The sequence below is a fragment of the Hypanus sabinus genome, chromosome 5 (genome assembly GCF_030144855.1).
Source record: "Hypanus sabinus isolate sHypSab1 chromosome 5, sHypSab1.hap1, whole genome shotgun sequence".
NCBI lineage: Eukaryota > Metazoa > Chordata > Chondrichthyes > Myliobatiformes > Dasyatidae > Hypanus > Hypanus sabinus.
The window spans coordinates 88,091,056-88,113,101 of record NC_082710.1 but is presented as its reverse complement, the minus strand read 5'-3'; the positions used below and the strand labels follow the sequence as shown (position 1 = coordinate 88,113,101).

The 22,046-nt window shown below is 44.3% G+C and overlaps 1 protein-coding gene across 1 annotated transcript in view; it reads left to right on the top strand.

Moving 5' to 3' along the window:
- Positions 1-22,046, top strand: part of LOC132394766 (contactin-associated protein-like 5) — a 1,222,641-nt gene that overhangs the window by 637,506 nt on the left and 563,089 nt on the right. The window contains exons 10-12 of the mRNA XM_059971174.1: positions 11,762-11,933; positions 14,105-14,211; positions 20,280-20,399. Coding sequence (XP_059827157.1) covers positions 11,762-11,933; positions 14,105-14,211; positions 20,280-20,399 — 399 coding nt within the window. The remainder of the gene's footprint in view (positions 1-11,761; positions 11,934-14,104; positions 14,212-20,279; positions 20,400-22,046) is intronic.

Here is a 22,046-nt window from a genome sequence, read left to right as displayed (position 1 = left end):
TTTCGAATAAAGTTTTTCCTTCGACTGCAGTTACCGACTCCGTGTCGTAATTTTAGCGCTGCTTGTAGCACACCGCTACAATTGGTGACCCCGACGGTCCAAATGATTTTTGGACCAGAAATGACCGATGCCGCCTCTGTTCATGCGGTTTCGTTGAAACTGCCGGGTTTCTGGACACAGCGCCCGGACCTATGGTTCCAGCAAGCCGAAGCCCAATTCCACGTTCGCCGGATCACCTCAGAAGACACCCGCTACTACTACGTGGTGGGCTCCCTCGACCAGGACACAGCGGCACAGGTCACGGAGTTCGTACAGTCGCCCCCGGCAGACGGCAAGTACACGGAATTCAAAGCCCTGCTCCTCAGGACTTTCGGACTCTCACGGCGCGAGCGGGCTGCCCGTTTACTGCACCTGGATGGCTTGGGCGACAGACCTCCATCGGCTTTAATGAATGAGATGTTGTCTCTGGCCGAGGGACACACAGGCCTCATGTTTGAGCAGGCATTCCTGGAGCAGCTGCCCGAGGACATACGCCTGCTGCTGTCCGACGCGGATTTCAGTGACCCCCGGAAGGTGGCAGCCCGGGCGGACTTGCTGTGGAACGCCAAAAAGGTGAGCGGGGCGTCCATCGCACAGATCTCCCAGCCACGCTCCCGGCAGCAAACCAGTCCAGGCCCGGCCGCAGAGCCCACTAACCCCCGGCCCAATGACCACTGGTGCTTCTACCACCAGCGGTGGGGCGCAGAAGCCCACCGTTGCCGCCCGCCCTGCAAGTTCCCGGGAAACGCCAGGGCCAGCCGCCGCTGATGGCTACGGCGGCTGGCCATCGGGATAGCCTCCTGTATGTGTGGGATAGAAGGTCGGGACGCCGGTTTTTGGTTGATACTGGGGCTGAGATCAGCGTTTTACCTCCGACGAGTTACGACACCCACAGCAGGGCACCGGGTCCCCCCCTGAGGGCCGCGAATGGCAGCACAGTAAGGACCTATGGCACCCGTCAGGTGCAGCTACTGTTCGGCCCCAGCCAGTTCACGTGGGACTTCACACTGGCCGCCGTAGCCCAACCGCTTCTGGGTGCGGATTTTTTGCGAGCTCACAGCCTGCTGGTTGACCTGCCCAGGAAGAGACTGGTACACGCCGAGACCTTTCAGACGTTCTCCCTGGGCGCGGCCCAGTTGCCAGCCCCTCACCTCGGCTCCATCACGCTGTCCGACAACGACTTCACCAGGGTCCTGGCGGAGTTCCCATCGGTTCTGGCACCGCAGTTCACAGCAACCATGCCCAGGCACGGCGTACAGCACCACATCCCGACACAGGGACCACCCCTCCATGCCCGTGCTCGGCGGCTTCCCCCGGACAAGCTCCGACTGGCGAAGGAGGAGTTCCAGAGAATGGAGGAATTGGGGATCATCCGGCGGTCCGACAGCCCCTGGGCTTCCCCCCTGCACATGGTGCCCAAAGCGACGGGGGGCTGGAGACCGTGCGGCAACTACCGCAGGCTGAACGAGGCTACCACACCGGACCGCTACCCTGTGCCGCACATTCAGGACTTTGCGGCAAACCTGCACGGCGCCCGGATCTTCTCCAAGGTCGACCTTGTCCGAGGGTACCATCAAATCCCGATGCATCCTGACGACGTCCCCAAAACGGCTCTCATCACCCCGTTTGGCCTCTTCGAGTTCCTCCGCATGCCGTTCGGCCTGAAGAATGCCGCACAGACGTTCCAGCGGTTAATGGACACGGTGGGACGGGACCTGGACTTCGCGTTCATCTATTTGGATGACATCCTCATAGCCAGCGGCAGTCGTCAGGAGCATCTGTCCCACCTCCGTCAAATCTGCGCCCGACTGAGTGAGTACGGTCTTACAATCAACCCTGCCAAATGCCAGTTCGGACTTGATACCATTGACTTCCTGGGCCACAGGATTACTAAAGACGGGGCAGCCCCTCTGCCCGCTAAGGTAGATGCGGTCCGCCACTTCCCCCGACCCACCACGATCAAAGGCCTTCAGGAATTCGTAGGTATGGTCAATTTCTACCGCCGCTTCCTCCCTTCAGCTGCCCGGATCATGCGCCCCCTGTTCGCCCTGATGTCGGGTCCGAGCAAGGACATTATCTGGGACGAGGAGTCCGCCGCCGCTTTCGTTCAAACGAAGGAAGCTTTGGCTGACGCCGCAATGCTAGTACATCCCAGAATGGACACCCCTACCGCCCTCACAGTGGACGCATCAAACACGGCAGTCGGTGGGGTGCTGGAGCAGCTCATCGCAGGTCGCTGGCAACCCCTGGCGTTTTTCAGCAAACACCTGCGGCCACCCGAGCTCAAGTACAGTGCTTTTGACCGGGAACTGTTGGCGCTCTACCTGGCAATCCGGCATTTCAGGTACTTCCTAGAAGGTCGGCCCTTCACCGCGTTCACGGACCACAAACCGCGTACCTTTGCGTTTACGAAAGCATCCGACCCCTGGTCATCCCGCCAGCAACGCCACCTGTCCTACATCTCTGAATACACAACAGATGTCCGGCACGTCTTGGGTAAGGACAATGTCGTGGCGGATGCGCTCTCTCGCCCTACCGTTCATGCCCTTTCCCAAGGGGTAGACTTTGAGGCACTGGCAGAGGCACAGCAGGTAGATGAGGAGATTCCGAGTTACAGGACTGCAGTCTCTGGTTTGCAGCTCCAGGACCTCCCCGTGGGCCCAGGTGAGAGGACCCTACTCTGTGACGTCGCCACCGACCAGCCCCGTCCGGTCGTCCCCGCAACCTGGCGGCGACGTGTTTTCGACTCCATTCATAACTTGGCGCATCCCTCCATCCGGACAACTGTCCGGCTGGTTTCCAGCAGGTTCGTTTGGCACGGTCTCCGCAAACAGGTCAGTGAATGGGCCAGAACGTGCATGCACTGCCAGACGGCCAAGGTTCAGCGGCACACCAAAGCCCCACTGCAGCAGTTCCATCCCGCCCACCGGCGTTTTGACCACATTCATGTGGATATCGTGGGCCCCCTGCCAGTGTCGCGCGGAGCGCGTTACCTCCTGACTATCGTGGACCGGTTCACAAGATGGCCAGAGGCGGTCCCGCTCACCGACACCACCTCCGAATCTTGCGCCCGAGCCCTGCTCGCCACCTGGATATCCCGCTTTGGTGTACCAGCCCACATTACCTCCGACAGAGGCGCCCAGTTCACCTCCAGCCTGTGGTCAGCTATGGCCAGCCTTTTGGGGACTCAGCTGCACCACACCACTGCCTACCACCCACAGTCGAACGGGCTAGTGGAGCGTTTCCACCGTCACCTGAAGTCGGCCCTCATGGCCCGCCTGCGGGGAGCCAACTGGGCGGACGAGCTTCCCTGGGTCCTTCTCGGCATCCGCACAGCGCCCAAGGACGACCTGCACGCCTCGTCGGCCGAGTTGGTATACGGCGCGCCCCTGGCCGTCCCCGGGGAGTTCCTACCAGCCCCGAGGGGGCAAGAGGAAGAACCCGCTGCAGTCCTGGGCAGACTTCGCGAGAAGCTCGGTAACCTGGCCCCCATACCCACTTCACAGCATGGGCGGCACCCGACCTGCGTACCCAAAGACCTACGGAACTGTAAGTTTGTGTTTGTACGAAGGGGCGGGCATCGGCCACCGCTGCAGCGGCCATACGAGGGGCCGTTTACGGTGCTCCGGAACAACGGGTCCACGTTCGTGCTGGACGTTGGGGGGAAGGAGGAGGTTTTCACGGTGGACCGCCTCAAGCCGGCCCATGTGGACCTGGCGCAACCGGCCGAGTTTCCGGCGCCTCGGCGCAGAGGCCGACCTCCCAAGCAGGTTCTGGCCCAGGCTGTGGACATTGTGGGGTGTATCGCCGGTTCTGGGGGGGGGTTATGTAGCGCCTCATTTCCTAGCGTATCCGAACCGACTCACAATTAGATAGCCTACGGGGGTTTGCGAGCACAGAGCTTTGGAGCCTCTTCGCCATGGGGGGCCGGTTGACAGAGGCTTAAAAGTGAGGCTGAAGTTTTCGAATAAAGTTTTTCCTTCGACTGCAGTTACCGACTCCGTGTCGTAATTTTAGCGCTGCTTGTAGCACACCGCTACAATATTATATTTGTAATCTGCAAACTGTCGGGACCTTCCAAGAGCCTAAGTCTTTTGGAAGACCACAGACAGTAAATCCACTCTTGATTTAGAGCAAATCCTGAGTCAGATCCTTGGTCTTTTGGACTGAAATGTATCTTGGACAAGACAACAACCAAAAAGCATACTATTGAAATAATTAAGTTATTACAAACATAATACTAGTGTATTAAGATTGTACTTATTGAGCAGTAATAGTTTAACTACAAACATCTCAATAGAGATGGTAGTTCTTGGTGGTTCACAACACTTTGCTTCTGGGACCCCTTGGTCATAGTTGTTGTCTTCTGTCTCTTTGCTTTTCTGTTTTTTGTAAGCTTGAATGATTATTTCTTATATCTGATTACTTTTATCCCTCAGTTCTGCAAGGCCACTTAGGAAATGCCCGTATAAGATCTGTAACTGGTCCATAATTTCACTGGCTATGTTGGTCAAAAATGCAACTGAAATGCCCTGGTGACTATTTAACTTCACCCAGGTCAGCATCTCCAGTATCTAGCAATTATTTTCCATTATGTCTCTCATGCAGATACATCATCTTCTTATTTACAAAGCAGACATTAATGTAACGATATTCAGGGCACAGCCTCAGGATAGAAGGACATTCATTTGGATGAGGGGAGAAGAGGGGAATGTCTTTAGCCAGAAGGAGGTGAATTTGTAGAAGTCATTCCCATGAACAGCTGTGGAGGCCAAATCACTGAGTATATTTAAAGTGGAGGTTCATATTCTCTTGATTAGTAAGGGAGTCAAAGGTTATGGGGAGAAGGCAGGAGATTGAGGTTGAGATGAATAATAAATCAACCATGATGGAAAGCTAGAGCAGTCTTGATAGGCCGAGTGGCCTAATTCTGCCCTTACCTCTTATGGTCTAATGACTGCGGCAGAGGAAAGTTACCTGTGGTTGGAGTGATCTGTTTCTCATTCTACATTTGCATCCATCCCGATCCATTTCTTCCCACAGATCTTCTATCTTGTCACCAATTGTTCATGCCCCTTATCTCTGTCTGCTTAATGACCACATTGCTCCAGGCTGCCTTGTCTTTGTCCATAATCCTTTTGGATGGAATGTGGGTGAGTACTTGTGTTGATATCTGGTGGGTAGAAAGGCTGCTCAAAAAAAAAAGGTTTTTATGCATTTCTGCAACATTTCCTCAGATAACCGCAGAAGCACAGATACTTATCCCAATTAGCAAAAATAACAAGTCAACAGGTTTACATTTTAGCTACATGATTATTTAACCTTAGCTTCCTGTGCCAAGCTTTCCACTGTAGTTTATGATACTATCTAATGTTTAGAAATAAAACATCAAGAGAGAGAGTGGATATGGAGAGGATGTTTCCTATAGTGGGGGAGTCTCAGACCAGATGGCACTGACTCAAAATTCAAGTACAGTATGTTCCTTTAGAACAGAGATGAGAAGGAATTTCTTAAGCTGGAGGGAGGAGTGCTTGATTGCTCCAGGCCAGTACTCACTGGAGTTTAGAAGAACAAGGGGATCTCATTCAAACCTATTGAATATTGAAAATAGATAGGGTGGATGAAAAGAGGATATATCCTATAGTGGAGGAGTCTAGAACCAGAGGGTATAGACTCAGAATAGTGAGGCTATCTTTTAGAAAAGAGATGAGGAAGAATTTCTTTAGCCAGAGGGTTGTAAATCTGTGGAAATCAATGCCACAGATATTTGTGGAGGCCAAGTCGTTGGGGATATTTAAGGTGGAAGTTGATAGGTTTTTAATTAGTCAGTGTCAAAGGTTATGGAGAAAAGTCAGGAAAATGGGCTAGAGAGGGATAATAAATCAGCCATGAAGGAATGGCAGTGCAGACCAGACAGGCTGAATGGCCTGTTTCTCTTCCTATGTCTTATGGTCTTGTGGTCTGATCAAGAAGATATCAGAGACTGCAGATAATGTGATTTGGAGCCAGCTCGATGAATCAGGCACCAACCATGCAGGGAAGTGGATAGCTGACATTTCGGAATGAGACCCTTCATCTGGACTGAAAGAGTAGAGGGAGCATAGGCACAAAAAGACATGGGGCAGGGACTAATCAAGAACAGGCTATAGGCAAATCCAGTTGAAGAGGTTGATTGGTAGATGGGAAAGGGAAGGAGAAATTAGTGACAGAGACTGGCAGGAGATAGGCAGAGGCAACCAAGGGCTGCAGTGTTGGAATCTGATAGGAAAGGATGGTGGAATATCAGACCAGATAAAGAAGGAGGAGTGGGCAGATGGGAACAGTAGTGGGAGGGGACCCAGTGTGTTGAGTGCGTGGGCTATGGACAGATGGAGTAGATGGACAAGGGGAACTATTCATTATTACCCCCTTTGGTTGTATAAGTTTCCATTGCACTTTTTCTTCTATGAGTGATAGTGAATATTTCAAATATCTCACATCCTTTTGTAAAACAGATAATTTCTTATAATATTGAGATGATTTTGATATTGAGGTGATAGACACAACACATTTTTCCAAAGTCACTTTGTTTTATTTTTATCTATTTTCAAGGGTAAATAGTATTAAAGTAGCCATGTTTCAGGAGATTCTGTAGATGTAACACACACACAATGCTGGAGGAACTCAGCAGGTCAGGCAGTATCTATGGAAATTGAATTGAATTGACTTTATTCCTTATATCTTTCACATACATGAGGAGTAAAAATATTTACATTATGTCTCCACCTGAATGTGCAATGTGCAATTGATAGTAATTTGTAATAAATAGTATGTACAACAGGACAGTCAATATAACATGGAAATACAGTTGTGTCAGGTGAATTAATCAATCTGATGGCCTTGTGGAAGAAGTTTGTGGTTGGGGTGACTCGGGTCTGCAATGATCCTTTGGGCCCTTTTTAAGCTCCTGTCTCTGTAAATGTCCTGAATAGCGGGAAGTTCACATCTACAGATGTGCTCGGCTGTCTGCACCACTCTTTGCAGAGTCCTGTGTTATATACCCCTAGGGTTCATTTTTCCCTGTGGACTGTCACTTTAAAACGCCTTGATTATTGAGACTGACTTCTGCTCTGTTGGATTTCTACTGACTGGGTTGCCACAGTGAAAGAGTTATTTGATGGACAATGGGTGTTTACACAAGGTAGTAGCATGTTTATATTAAGCAAGGTCAGATGATTCTCTCACAGACATGTGGTCAGTGTCAAGATGCTTTCGATCATGGAAAGACACTAGTGAGTGGGGTCACTGGTTTAAACTTCCAGTAGCCCAAAGGGGTGAGTTGAGATCGATCCATAGAACTGATAAATGACTCTCACAAGTGCCGCAACTAGAAGAAGTTTGCAGAGAGGAGTGGAGAGAAAAGGTTTGAAACAGAAAGAACATAGTGACAAAGAGATCACTATTTGGACTCTCTCCAAGCAGCCCATAAGGGTGAGTTTGATTTCGTTCGAATATAAAAGTGTGGTTGTCACATAGGTAATCCACAGGAGTGGGTTCTCTGGTGAAGGAAAAACATTGTGAATACCATGAGTGTGTTAACCCTCGTCTCGGTGTGGTAGTTCACTAAAGAAGGCACCCCTGTGGTAAATCACTGTTGGAGTTACTTAATATGTCGTGGAACTGGATAAGTGGCTATCACGTTGTGTGATTAGGGTCACCTTGTGGAATCTACCAGTGTGTCTACCCCTGCCTGGGTGGTAGTTTTCTCTTGAGATGTCCCCCTTTGTGATAAGCTACCATTGGTGATAATCCAAACGTGGATTCGGTTTGAGTATCTTGTGGCCACCATTTTGAGACATCCTGTAGCTGAATTCGGGTGTGGTAATCACTTGTGTTGAAAGGATATTCTGTGAAGATTCACTGTCGGTGATATTTTGTGTGTGGATTCAGAGCTGATGACGGAAGACCAATGGCACCTGCTTACTTGTTTTTCTCCTATTGTGGATTTCACCTTTGGATTACAGATTGCTCTCTTATACCAACAACAACAGCTCCGTGCATTAAACTGAACTTTGTTACATTACCATCGTAAGACTTCAAACCTTGCCTCTTGAACTGGAATGAGTTTGGGAATTATGTTTACACACATTTATATGCATAACACTGATAACTTTTGATTTACATGGTTTAAGTTATTATATTAAGTAGTTACTAAATAATATTGTGGGTTTTAACATCAAAACCAGACTCCAGGTGTATTCTATTACTGCTGATACTTTTACAGGGTTGTGTGTAAGTAAGACCTGCGACTGAAGGAAGTACATTTCCCATACCAGGCAGTGATGCAGCCAGTCAGGATGCTCCCAATTGTGCCCCTGTAGGTTCTTAGGATTTGGGGGCCCACACCAAACTTCTTCAACTGTCTGAGGTGAAAGAGATGCTGTTGTGCCTTTTCACCACACAGTCGGTATGTACAGACTACGTGAGATCCTTGGTGATGTGCATGCAGAAGAACTTAAAGCTGTTCACCCTTGCACCATTGATGTCTTTAGAGGTTAGCCCAGGCATGGGCAAACTACGGCCCGGGGGCCATATGCGGCCCGTTAAGCTTTTTAATCCGGCCTGCAGAACTTGATGAAATTATATTAATAAACCTTGTTAACGTTTTTTCCCCACAATTCTGGCGTTTTCCCAATAGATGACACACTCTATATACATTTGTGGCGACCCATTTCTTGGCACATCTGAACCGGCTCACAATTAGCCAGCGTTCCGGCTAAGGGAGATAGCCTGCGGGGATTTACGAGCACAGAGCTTTGGAGCCTCTGCGCCACAGGGGGCAGGTTGAGGGAGGCTTAAAAGTGAGGCTGGGGATTTCGAATAAAGTTTTTTTCTTTGACTGCAGTTACCGACTCCGTGTCGTAATTTTAGCGCTGCATGTAGCACACCGCTACACATTGACCTTTGTTGAGGTGCAGCATATAACTCCACATTTGCGCTTTACTCTTTGTTCGGCTCGACCTATTTGTGTGAACAGGCGTTCAGTGTCATGAACATCAACAAAGCCAGCCACAGATCCAAGTTAACTGACCAACACCTCAGATCCATCCTGAGAATCGCCACAACAAAACTAAATCCAGACTTTGATGCGCTGGCTAAAAAGGGAGACCAACAACACTGTTCCCGCTGAAATTAAAAATAAGTTTCTTCGTTGTGTTATGTAAAAAATGCATTTGAAAATATTTTTTTCAATAAGCCTTACATGTTACATGTCATTTCTGTTAAGTGATGGACATGAGTAGTACGCAGGTGCACATACGTTCTCAAAATAAAAAATGCGCTCCAGATCAAATAACACGCTCCGCATACTGGCGCGCTGTCACTGTTCTGTCCTTGTGCTGGTCGTTGTTGAGTTTTGGCACAGGGGACAATTGAATAAGAAGGAGCAGGACATGTAGACCTGCATCTCCTACCGTTTTTGAAATAAAGACAGGCAGGAGGAGAGTGATGATGATAATATCTTGAAGGATAACAGAATTTTCAGTGCTTTAAAATAATAACTGTTACTATTAAAAAAGCTGTATTTTATTCATTTAATTTTCAGTGTTTTAAAAGTCATTTCAATAAATAGCTAAATACCATGGGACTTCAAAGACAGATATTTTGTTGTAATGCATTTGTTCATTTTCAATTGAAATTAAAGCACATGTTTTCTATATATCCCATGATATTTTATTTTCTCTTATGAGGTGTATTACCAAAACACTCCGTCCATCTGCTCCTGGTCCGGCCCCCCTGTCAAATTTTAGAACCCTTTGTGGCCCACAAGTCAAAAAGTTTGCCCTCTCCTGGGTTAGCCTGTCTCCATTCCTCCAGTAGACCACAACCAGCTCTTTTGGTTTTGCAACATTGTGGAAGAGGCTGTTTTCTTGATACCACTGTGTCAGGGTGATGATTTCTTCTCTGTAGGCTACCTTATTATTATTTGAAATTAGGCCAATCAATGTAGTGTCATCAGCAAATTTAATTAGCAGATTGGAACTGTGGATGGCAACACAGGCATGGACATACAGAGAGTAATGGAGGGTGCTTAGGACACACCCCTGAGGGCTCCTGTGTTGAGGGTCAGAGGGGCAGAGGTGAGGGAGCCCACACTTACCACCTGCTAGCAATCTGACAGGAAGTCCAGGATCCAGCTACACAAAGCAGGGTGAGTGCTGAGGTCTCTGAGCTTCTTGACCAGCATGGAGGGAATCATGGTGTTGAATGCTGAACTGTAGTCCATTAACAGCACTCTCACTAAGTACAGAGTTTAGAACTGTAGATATTGCATCATCTGTCGATCAGTTGTGTTGGTAGGGGTCCAGTGTGGGTGGTAGCATGCTGCAGATGAAGTCCTTAACCAGCCTCTCAAAGCATTTGCTTATTATTGAGTTGAGGGTGACAGGACACCAGTCATTCACACATGTTACCTTGTTCTTTTTAGGTACAGGGACAATGGTGGATGTTTTGAAGCAGGAGGGCACTCTACACTGGGAGAGGGAGAGATTAAAAATGTCTGTAAACACAGCTGCCAATTGTGCCACACACATCTTGAGTATCCGCCCTGTGATGCCGTCCGGTCCCACAACGTTGTGACTGTCTATACATTGGAAAAACCTGCATACTTCAGCCTCAGAGATGACCAAGGTGCAGGTCACTTTGGCAGCTCTCCTTGGGGTTGCAGTGTTGGCAACATTGAACCAAGGGTAAAAAGATAAAACTCACCTGGGAGAGAGGCAGCGATGTTGGCAGCACCACTGCATTTAGCTTTGAAGTCTGCAATGGTGTGCAGACCCTGCTATAAGCTGTGTGTGTTGTTGGTGGAGAGTTGTGCGTGCATCTTGTCTCTGTATTGCTGTTTCGCTGCCTTGATGACTTTGCACAGACTGTAGCTGCGTTTTCTGAATGAACAGTCAATGTTTCTGGCGGAGAACCTTCTTCAGAACCCTTCTTCATGTTCCTTTCTGATATGATCTTGCTCAAAGAATATAATACAAAGATTAAACCATAAGGCCATAATATATGAGAAAGGAATTAGGCTGTCATTTATTAATACCTTTGTCAACCAGGAACATATGAATTCCTGCCTTAAGTATGGACAATGACTGGGCTTCCGCAATCCCATGTAGCGATGAATGTAGCAGATTCATCATCTCCCTCCGCCTGAAGAAATACCTCCTTATCTCAGTTCTAAAGAGATGGTCCTTCATTCTGAGGCTGCGCCCTCAGATATTAGACTGTCTTACTACTAAGAATGTTCTCTCCGCATCCATTATATCCAGGTCAAGTTAGGGTTGATAGCAACTCTAGGTGAATGATCCTATTTCCTGTTGGTAAGACAGAAACAAATAATTCTAGAAGGCCATGAAGTGATTTACACACACTGCTAGTTGAAATGTGTCTGACTCTATGCCTTTTTGTTTCTGATGGTCACATGTCCTGCTCTGGAGTATTCAGCATGATTAATCATCATCTGCATTGTTAATATTTTTTCATAAATATTTTTGTCTTTCATGTTTCAATGAGAACTCTCATGCTTCTAAACTCAGAAGGATAGAAACATCATATTCAATCTCTTTGTGGTTCGAGTTTATACATCAATATTCAAAACTGTTTCATTTTTACAGTTGGTTATCCTATTATGTCACTCTTAGTCTTTCCTTCTCATGCTAAATTGTTCCTTGCATGTTGTGTTTCAAAGGCTGTCCTGGAAACACCATCGGTGATGAATGCTCCAATACCATTGGTCCATTTCAAGGTTGCATGCGACTGTTCTTAATAGACAACCAGCCAGCAAATCTCATTCTGGTACAGCAGGGTGTGCAAGGTAACTTCAGTGACCTCCAGATAGACCTGTGTGGCATCGTGGACAGGTAATCCTGATTCCTATTTGATAATTGTGTCTAGTGTGTGTTAACATTCATTCTCATCCCATTGACCTGCACCCAGACTGTAGCACCTCATAACCCTCCCATCCATGTACCTATCCAATTTTCTCTTAAGTGTTGCATTCAAACCTATATGCATCACCTCCACTGGCAGCTTGTTCCACACACTCATCGCCCTCTGAGTGAAGAAGCTCCCTCTCATGTTCTTCTTAAAGATTTCACCTTTCACCCTTAATCCATGGCCTCTAGATCTGGTCTCACACAACTTCTGTGTAAAAACCCTGATTACATGGCGATCATGTAACTTTGATTGCCTGCATCCTGTGAAATGTTTGGTTATTGGAGATCTATGTGTCCAGATTTAAAACCGACATCATCATCTGCATATTGTAGAAAACTGTTCTAAATCTCTGCTACCTTCATTTTTTAACTTGAGCTGTAAGATGACAAGTATAATTCTGACAATGTTTTCTTCTGAATGGCCCTCTGTTTGGGCATTATGATTAAAAACAAGTGAAATGGGTCTGAATGAAGATATTGGAAAAACCCACTGGGGAAATAATATTGTCATTCTTTATTCATTGGTGAGCCACCCTTTAATTACCCATCCCTAGTTGCCCTGGAGAAGGTGGTTGTGATCTATCCTCTTGAGCTGTGTGTATGTCCCACTATGATGTCAGCGAGAGAGTTCCGAGTTTTGGTCCAGCAATAGTGGAAGCCAGAATCAGGGTCAGGTTTATTATCACTGACATATGGTGTGAACTTTTTATGTTTTGTTGCAGCAGTACAGTGCAGTATAAAACTATTACTGTAAGTTACAATATGAAATATATAAAATAAAAAAATTGTAAAAAAAAGAGAGGAACATAGTGAGGTACTTTTCATGGGCTCATGGACCATTCAAAAATCTGATGGCGGAGAGTGAAAAGCTACTCCTAAGACATTGAGTCTTCTCTGATAGCAGTAATGAGATAATGAGGATCCGCAGTGATGGATGATGTAAGGGCAATATTGTAAATTCAGTTTTCATGACATATGTCAGTACTGAAAAATGACATATATCACCTGGCTGTGATAAATTTCTGAATAAGGATGGTGTCGGGCTTGGATGGCAACCTTATTTTTTTACTGCCCCTAAAGTACTAGTAGGTAGATATTGTGAGCTTGGAAGGTGCTGTCTATGTCATAGCTGCACTAGCAACAAGGATCAGGGTGCAAGGAATGGTATGTGGGTGTGAGGTTCTATCCTGGACCCAACGAATTGATAGAATTACAAAGAAGGCATGACAATGGCTATATTTTATTAGGAGTTTGAGGAGAATTTGTATGTCACCAAAGATGCTCGGAAGATTCTACAGATGTATCATGGAGAGCTTTCTAACTGGTTACTTCATTGTCTGGTATGGAGGGGTCATTGTATAGAATTGGAAAAAGCTGGAGCTAGTTGTAAATTCAGCCAGCTCCATCACAGGTACTAGTCTCCGCAGCACTGAGGATATCTTCAAAAGGTGATGCTTCAAAAAGGTGACATGCTTTATTAAGGACTCCCATCACCGAGGACATTTACTCTTGCCATTGCTAACATCAAAGAAGTACAGGAGCTTGAGGACATATACTCAATGTTTCAGGGACAGCTTCTTCCCCTCTGCCATCAGATTTATGAATGGACAATGACTCCATGAACACTACTGTACCTCAGTATTTTTTCCTCTAATTTGCACTGATTATTTATTTTACTTTTCTCTTTATATTTATATGTGTATAAGAATATCTATTTCTTATTGTAATTTATAGTTTTATTAACATAAATTTTTATTATATAGTTTTATAAACAAAATCAGGTTCAATATCACTGGCATATGATTCTAATTCTGATTCTAAAGTGTTGGAAGACTTAAAAAAATCAGTGAAGCATAAAGCAAAAACCAGTGAACCCCAGCCTTCAGACTAGGTTGTAAGTTCAAAATAATCTGCTATAAACTTCTCATGGTGCAAGTACATAGTGCTCTTCACGGTCAACCTCAACATGATTTCCAATCAAACACTAATTATAAATGTATCATATGCGATTAACTGGTGTATCTACAGGGAGCAGGTTTAGTTTACCATATGAGACTATTTTTCTATATAGTCATGAGTATTTTATTGTGCAATAGGTGCTTACCAAATTACTGTGAACATGGAGGAGAATGCTCTCAATCCTGGAGTACATTCTACTGTGACTGCACAGGGACGGGCTACACAGGGGCTACCTGCCATAACTGTGAGTATCGCTGAGCCGACTGTGTTTCATTCATCTCTGCTGGTTGTACTGCCGACAAATTTGTGTGGACATGGGAGACTGGGTTTCAATAGGTTGAGCTCATTGCACTTTGACTCCATTGGCACAGTAAAAAGGATGACTTGAACCTGTTCTCTTGCCACCAAGTTATTTGACTCAAAGAATACACAAGAGATGACAGATGTTGGAATCTGGAGCAACATACTAACTGCTGGAGGAAATCAATAGGTCAAGTAGCATCTGTTGGGGCAGATGGCCTTCTGAATCTTGGGTTAATTAAAATCTATCAGGATCAGATTTTAAGCCAGCACTTGACACAGCACCGATGACCTCCTGCAAAAATAGGATTTAAACTTCTTATTGCAATCTGTCACCTGTCTTCACTTCTTCACTAAAGTGTAGCTAAATACTGGAAAATTGAAATAAAACAAAAAAAAAGTATTGGTATTGGTTTATTATTATCACATGTACCAAGACAGAGTGAAAAGCTTGTCTTGCAGACTGCTCATACAGATCAGATCATGACACAGTGCATTGAAGTAGAATAAGGTAAAATAATAACAATGCAGAATAAAGTGTAAAAACTACAGAAAAAGTGCAGTGCGGGTTCATAACGAGGAAAATTTTGAGGACAAGGGTCCATCTTATCGTACAAGACCTGCATTTGAGGGTCTGATAACAGTGGGATAGAAGCTGTACTTAAGCATGGTGTACGTGCTTTCAGGCTTTTGTATCTTAAGGAGAGACGAGAGATGTCTAGGCTGTGCAGGGTCATTGACTATCCTGGCTGCTTTACTAAGGCAGTGAGTTGTGCAGACAAGAGTCCATGGAGCAGAACCTGGTTCCTGTGACATGCTGAACTCTGTCCAAAACTCACCATAGTTTCTTGCTGTCACATGCAGAGTAGTTGGCATGATAAGCCCTTATGCACCCTTACAGAATGCTTTCTTTGGTGCATCAATAAAAAATAGGAAGAGTTGACTGGGGCATGCTTAATCCTTTAGCCTCCCGAGGAAGCAGAGGCATTAGTGATCTTTCTTGTTCTTGACATTAATGTTGTTGGACCAAGAAACGCTGGAAGTCCCATTAGGTCAGGCAGCATCTGTGAAGGAAGGAACAGAGCTCCATCTTGGGCACAAACTTCCCTCATCGAGGTAATTTTCAAAAGCAGTGGCTCAAGGAGACGGGTCTATCATTAAGGACCCTCAACACTTGAGACATGCTCTCTTCTCTTTAATACCATCAGGAAGAAGGTGCAAGAGCCTGAAGACCCAATCTCAATTGGCCATCAAGTTTCAGAACAGTCTGTGAATACTGTGAATACTACCTCACTATGATAAGTAGATCTGGAGATGCTGGAAATCTAAGCAACACGGACAAATTGTTGGAGGAACTCAGCAGACCAGGCTGCATCTATGGAAAAGAGTAAATGGTCAATGTTTTGGGCTGAGACCCTTCATCAGGCCTTACCTACCTCACCATTCTTCTTTAGCATGATTTATTTTCTCGTTTGTTTGTTTATTTATTTATTTGTTCAAAACATCAAATTTCATGATATACGTCAGGGATAATAAAGCTGATTCTGATGGAACCATGGGGTTATATAGTGGTATAGCAAGGAAAGTGGAATTTTAGCCAATCGCATCTATGCCAACCTACCCCATCACCGAACAGTCCCCACAACCTATCGATTCCACACCTCATGTTCTCAATATTTATTGCTTATTTATTTATTATTGTTATTTTATTTTCTCATTTTGTATTTGCACAGTTTGTTGCCATTTGCACATTGGTTGTTTGTCCATCCTGTTGTATGCAGTCTTTCATTGATTCAATTGCGGTTTTTTTTGTATTTACTGTGTATGCCCACAAGAAATGGAATCTCAAGATTGTACAGTATATAGTGACATATGTACTTTAATTTAAAAAATTACTTTGAACTGGTTTAATTCCCCCCCACCCCCACCTTTCCAAAGTCTTTCTCCTGTTTGCCTTCCACATCCCTGATGAAAGCTTCTTATTTTATTCACCATTTTCATTCTCAGAAGACAAAGCTCTAATTTTTAAACACCTTGATGCTTTCATCAGCAAATGTTGTTTCTCCCTATGGTATGCTCTTCTAGTCTGCCGCACTGTTAACATGAATAGAGGCATCTATTTAAATTTGTGCACTGAGCAGGAACAAAGACAATGACAAAAAGAGATGTTGTTTTCCCTACAAGAATCTGAAGGTTTCTACTCTGCATTAAAGCATGCCTTGTATAGCCTTAATTGAAATGCAGTTTTTTTTAACACCCCTTTCTTCACCAGTACATTTACAGTCACATCAATAATCCTAAAATTGCCAGTTTCACATTAAAAGATCCTGCTATAAAAAAGATCCTGTAGAAGTAAATGAGCTCTCTTGAAGTACCTTGGTAAACAAGACTAGTGATTCCCATGAATCTAGAGATTTTGGGTTCCTTTACTGCTGTAACTTCCAAATTCAAGGATTTAAGATTCAAAGTAGTTTAATGTTATTTCCTGTACACAAGTGCAAGGAGAACAAAATACTTGTTATCCCAGATCCGAATCAGCATAAGAAGAAACAAAGATAACAAATGCAACAATAATAATAAAACAAAATGTAATAAATATAAATACATAAAATAGCTAATACAGTATACATACATTGATTGTGTATTCATAAAGTGACGTTAAGCTGTACATAAGGTGACTGATAGGATATAATAAAGTAGTGGTGGAGTTAGCGGGCAGAGGTATTGATCAGCCTTACTGCTTGGGGAAAGAAACTGCTTTTGAGTCTGATGGTCCTGGTGTGGGTACTGTATCCTCCTCCCAGATGAAATGAAACAAAAAAGTACATTACCAGGGTGTGTGAAATCCTTTAAAATGTTCCTGGCCTTTTTCGGACACCTTTCTGTATAATGTATTTGATGGTGCCAATGATGCATTGAACAGTTGTGACTTGCCCATTGCAGATCTTTTCTGTTCACTGAAGTGCAGTGTTCACACCAAACAGTATTGCAGCTTGTTAGGATACTCTTTACTGCTATCACTGAACTTATCCCCAGGTGATTTTGTCATCAAACTCAACATTTAAAGTAAATTTATCATCACAGTATGTACATATATGCTAGCTTGAGGATTCATTTTCTTGCAAGAAACAAAATACAATAGAATTTTATGAAAAGATTATACATAAGCTATAGGACACCATGGTGGCAGAGCAGTAAGGGCAGTACTATTATAGCTTGGGGCATCTGAGTTTGAAGTTCAGTTGTAGTGTCCTCTATAAGAAAGTTTGTACTTTCTTCCCCTGTGGGTGTGGGCTTCCTCTGGGTGCTCTGGTGTACTCCCTCAGTCCTAAGTGGTACTGGCTGGTTGGTTAATTGGTCACTGAAAATTGTCCCATGATCGGGTTATGTTTAAACAGGTGGGTTGCCAGGTAGAGTGGCTCATTTGGCCGGAAGGGGCTGTTCTGCACTGTATCTCTAAAATGGAATAAATACAGAGACTGCTGACCCTGACTAAAAGACTGACGATGCGAGTAAAAAGCCAGGGGTCCATGAGCCAGTCTTCACTAGAGGATCGAAGCTGGAGAAGGTCAGTAACTTTAAATTCCTTGGTGTTATCATATCAGAGGATCTATGCTGAGACCAGAACATAAGTGCCATCACAAAGACACCTCAACTCAGAAGTTTGCATAGATTTGGTGTGTCATCAAAAACTTCGACAAACATCGATAGATACACAGTGGAGTGTATCCTAACTGGTGGCATCACCACCTGATATGGAAACAACAATGCCCAAGAATGGAAAAGTCTATGAAAATTGGTGGATACAGCCCAGTTCATCACTGGAAATGCCCTTCCCACCATTGAGCACATCTACAAGGAGCATTGCCACAAGAAAGCAGCGTCCATCATCAGGAACGCCACCATTCAGTCCATACACTCCTCTCACTGCTGCCATCAGCAAGGAAGTACACGAGCCTTAGGTCCTACACTACCAGGTTCAGGAACAGTTAATACCTTTCAACCATCAGACTCCTGAACTAGCATGGATAACTTCTCTCCCCCCTACTCTGAATAGATTCCATATCCTATGGACTCACTTTCAAGGACTTGTCAACTCATGTTGTCAATATTATTTATTTACACACATTAGGATCTTCTTTTACACATTGGTTATTTGTCATTCTGCATTTGTGTGTAGTTTTTCTTTTATTGATTCCATTGTATTTCTTTGTTTTGCTCTGAATATCTGCAAGAAAATTAATCTCAAAGTAGTATATGGTCACATATGTGTGCATTAAAAATAAATTCACTTTGAACTTTGAAGTCACTATTTATCTCATTTAATGCAGTTGCTCTGGTTACTGTCAGCAGCAAAAGTGCTGGAGATCTTTTTAACCCCTCCTGTGAGGTGATAGCAAGATGGCACTGGTGAACCATTGGAGTTGGGAGAGTGAATATGTAGAAAGCATATGCAGTACCTAGCCAAGTACTAAAGATCTGTGCTGATCAACTGGTTAGAGTGTTCACTGAGATCCTTAACCTCTCGCTGATTCAGTCTGAGGTACCCACCTGCCTCAAACAGTCTTCAATTATACTGCTGGCTAAAACGAACATGGTAACCTGCCTTCATGACTATTGTCTAATAGTATATACATCCACTGTAATGAGAAGTTAGAGAGGTTGGTGATAAACCATATCAACTCCTGCCTGAGAAGTGACCTGCACCTGTTCGAATTTTTCTACCAGCACAGCAGATCCATAACAGATGCCACTTCATTGACTCTTCACATGACCCTGGAACATCTGAACAGCAAAGATGCGTACATCAGGATGCTTTTTATCGCCTACAGCTCACATTCGATACTACCATTTCCTCAAAACTATTCAGTGAGCTTCAATAACTTGGCCTCAATTCCTCATTTTGCGTTTGGATCCTCAATTTCTTCATTTGCAGACCCCAACCATCTCCTCCACAATGTTATGTGCTTGGCCCTCTGCTCTACTCTACACTTATGACTGTGTAGTTAAGCACAGCTCCAATGTCATATTTAAGTTTGCTGACAACACCACTGTCATTGGCCAAATCAAAGATGGTGATGAATAAGCATATAGGAGAGAGATTTAAAATCGAGTTGAGTGGTGCCACAACAACATCTCACTCCGTGTCAACAGAACTAAGGAGATGATTATTGAGTACAGGAGGAGGAAACCAAAGGTCCATGAGTCAGTCATCATTGGGAGATCAAAGATAGATGATGCCAGCAACTTTAAATTCCTCCATGTTATTATTTTGGAGGACTTGTCCCAGGCCCAGACTGTAAGTGCAATTACAAAGAAAATACCGCAGTGCCTCTACTTCCTTAGAAGTTTGCGAAGATTCAGCATGATATCTAAAACTTTGACAAACTTCTGTAGGTACATATTGCTTCATAGCTTGTTATGGAAACACTAATGCCCTTGAACAGAAAATCCTACAAAATGTAGTGGATACAGCCCAGTCCATCACAGGAAAATCCAGCCCCATCATTGAGCACATCCATCATCAGGCACCCCCACTACCCAGATCATGCAGTCTTCTCACTGCTTCCATCAGGAAGAAGGTGCAGGAGCATTACAACTCACGCCACCAGGGTCAGGAACAGTTACTATACCTCAAGCATCAGGCTCCTGAATGAGAGGGGACAACTTCACTCAACTTCACTTTCCCCATCACTGAACTGTTCCCACAACCTATGGTCTCAATTTCAAGGAATCTTCAAATCATCTTTTCTATATTTATTGCTTACTTACTTATTATTATTAGTTCCTCTTTTTTCTTTTGTATTAGCACATCTTGTTGGCATTTGCACACTGGTTGTTCACACAATTGGTTCTATTATGACTATTGCATTTATTGAGTATGCCTGCAAGATAATGAAGCCCAGGGTTGAATCTGGTGATATGTATACCTTTATAATAAATTTACTTTGAACTTTGATATTTTGTAAAGGAACCCGTCACACTGATACTAGACTTCTTCTCATTCTTCAGCTAGGTACAAGCAATCCTGCGAGTCGTACAAACATACAGGGAACACATCAGGTTTCTTCTCCATTGATCCCGATGGCAGTGGCCCACAGGCGCCCCTGCTCGTCTACTGTAATATGACAGGTGAGATTGTCCCTTTCTTTAAAGATTATAAGTTATTCATTTACTGTACATCTTGCTGACAGAGTCAAAATGAGAATAAACACAAGTACATCATGAACCCATGAAATATATTAGGTCAAAATTATTTGGCAATGTAATGCTTAAATGCCAGAAGAGGCAATAACTAAAGCAATTGTTAACAAGATATGACCCTTGCCAAATTAGATATTGATTAATTCTTCTACTGTCCTCATTTATCATGCTCAGAGTGATAATTCAGTCATACTATGGGCTTCTGCAATTAGCTCAAACTAATTCCCTTGCATTATGGTTTGATGGGGCATACTCTGGCCTAGGTATTCCACTATTCTTCTGCTGTGAAGACTTAATGTTTTCGTTCTGACATGGCTACCAATCACCTACAGAGCAATTTGACTGAATTTCATGGGAGTAGCCATACAACTGGCTTTCTGTGGAACTAGTGGCAACTTCAGGAGATCCGTGCAGGTGGAGTCATATAAGCAGAATCAATTTACGTGCTGCACTTGCTAGCAACTCTTTCCAGAGCAATTGGAACAAATCTTGGAATCATTCCAAGTTATTGGAAAAAATAAAGCTATTTTAGATCACTATTTCCATTCTCCCTCAAAAAACTATTAGTATCAGGAATCTGAATCAGAATCAGGTTTAGTATCAAAGGCATATGTCATGAACTTTGTTGTTTTTCAGCAGCAGTACATTGCAATACCTAATAATAAAAAACCTCTAAATTACATCGTGTGTGTGTGTGTGTGTGTGTGTGTGTGTTTGTGTGTATAAAATAAATTAAATAAGTGGTGCAAAAAGACAGCAAGAAAATGAGGGAATGTTCATGGATTCATTATCCATTCAGAAATCTGATGGCACATGGGAAGAAACTGTTCCTGAAGCATTGAGTGTGTGTGTCTTTGGGCTCCTGTAACTCCTCCTTCAAGGTAACAAAGAGGGTATTTCCTGAATGATGGATGTGGCCTTTTGGAGATATCTTCATATACTTGGGAGACCAGTGCACACGATGGAGTCAGCTGAGTTGACAACTCTTTCCAATCCTGTGCAGTGGCCTCTCTATACCAGGCAGAAACTAGTTAGAATGTTCTCCATGGTACATCTGTAGAATTTGTGAGTATCTTTAGTGACAAACAAAATCTCCTCAAACTCTTAATGAAATACAGCTGCTGCCATCCCTTCTTTGTAATTACATCAGTATATTGGGCACAGGACAGATCCTCAGAGATGATGACACCCAGTAACTTAAAACTGCTCACCCTTTCCACTGCTGATCCCGCAATAAGGATCAGTCTGTGTTCCCTCAACTACCCCTTCCTGATGTCCACAATCAATTCCTTCATCCTACTGACGTTTAATGCAAGATTGTTCTTGCGACCCCAGTTGACCAGCTAATCTATCTTACTTCTGTACACCTCCTCATCACCATCTGAAATTCTGCTAACAATAGTTGTGTCCTTTATAGATTTATAGATTACATTTGAGTTGCGCCTAGCCACGGTCATGGTTTTGGAGCGAGCAAGGCTGAGTAAAACACACATCCTTGAGGTGCACCAGTGTTGATTTTCAGTGAGAAGAGATGTTATTTACGATCTGCATTGACGATGATCTCCCTGTGAGGAT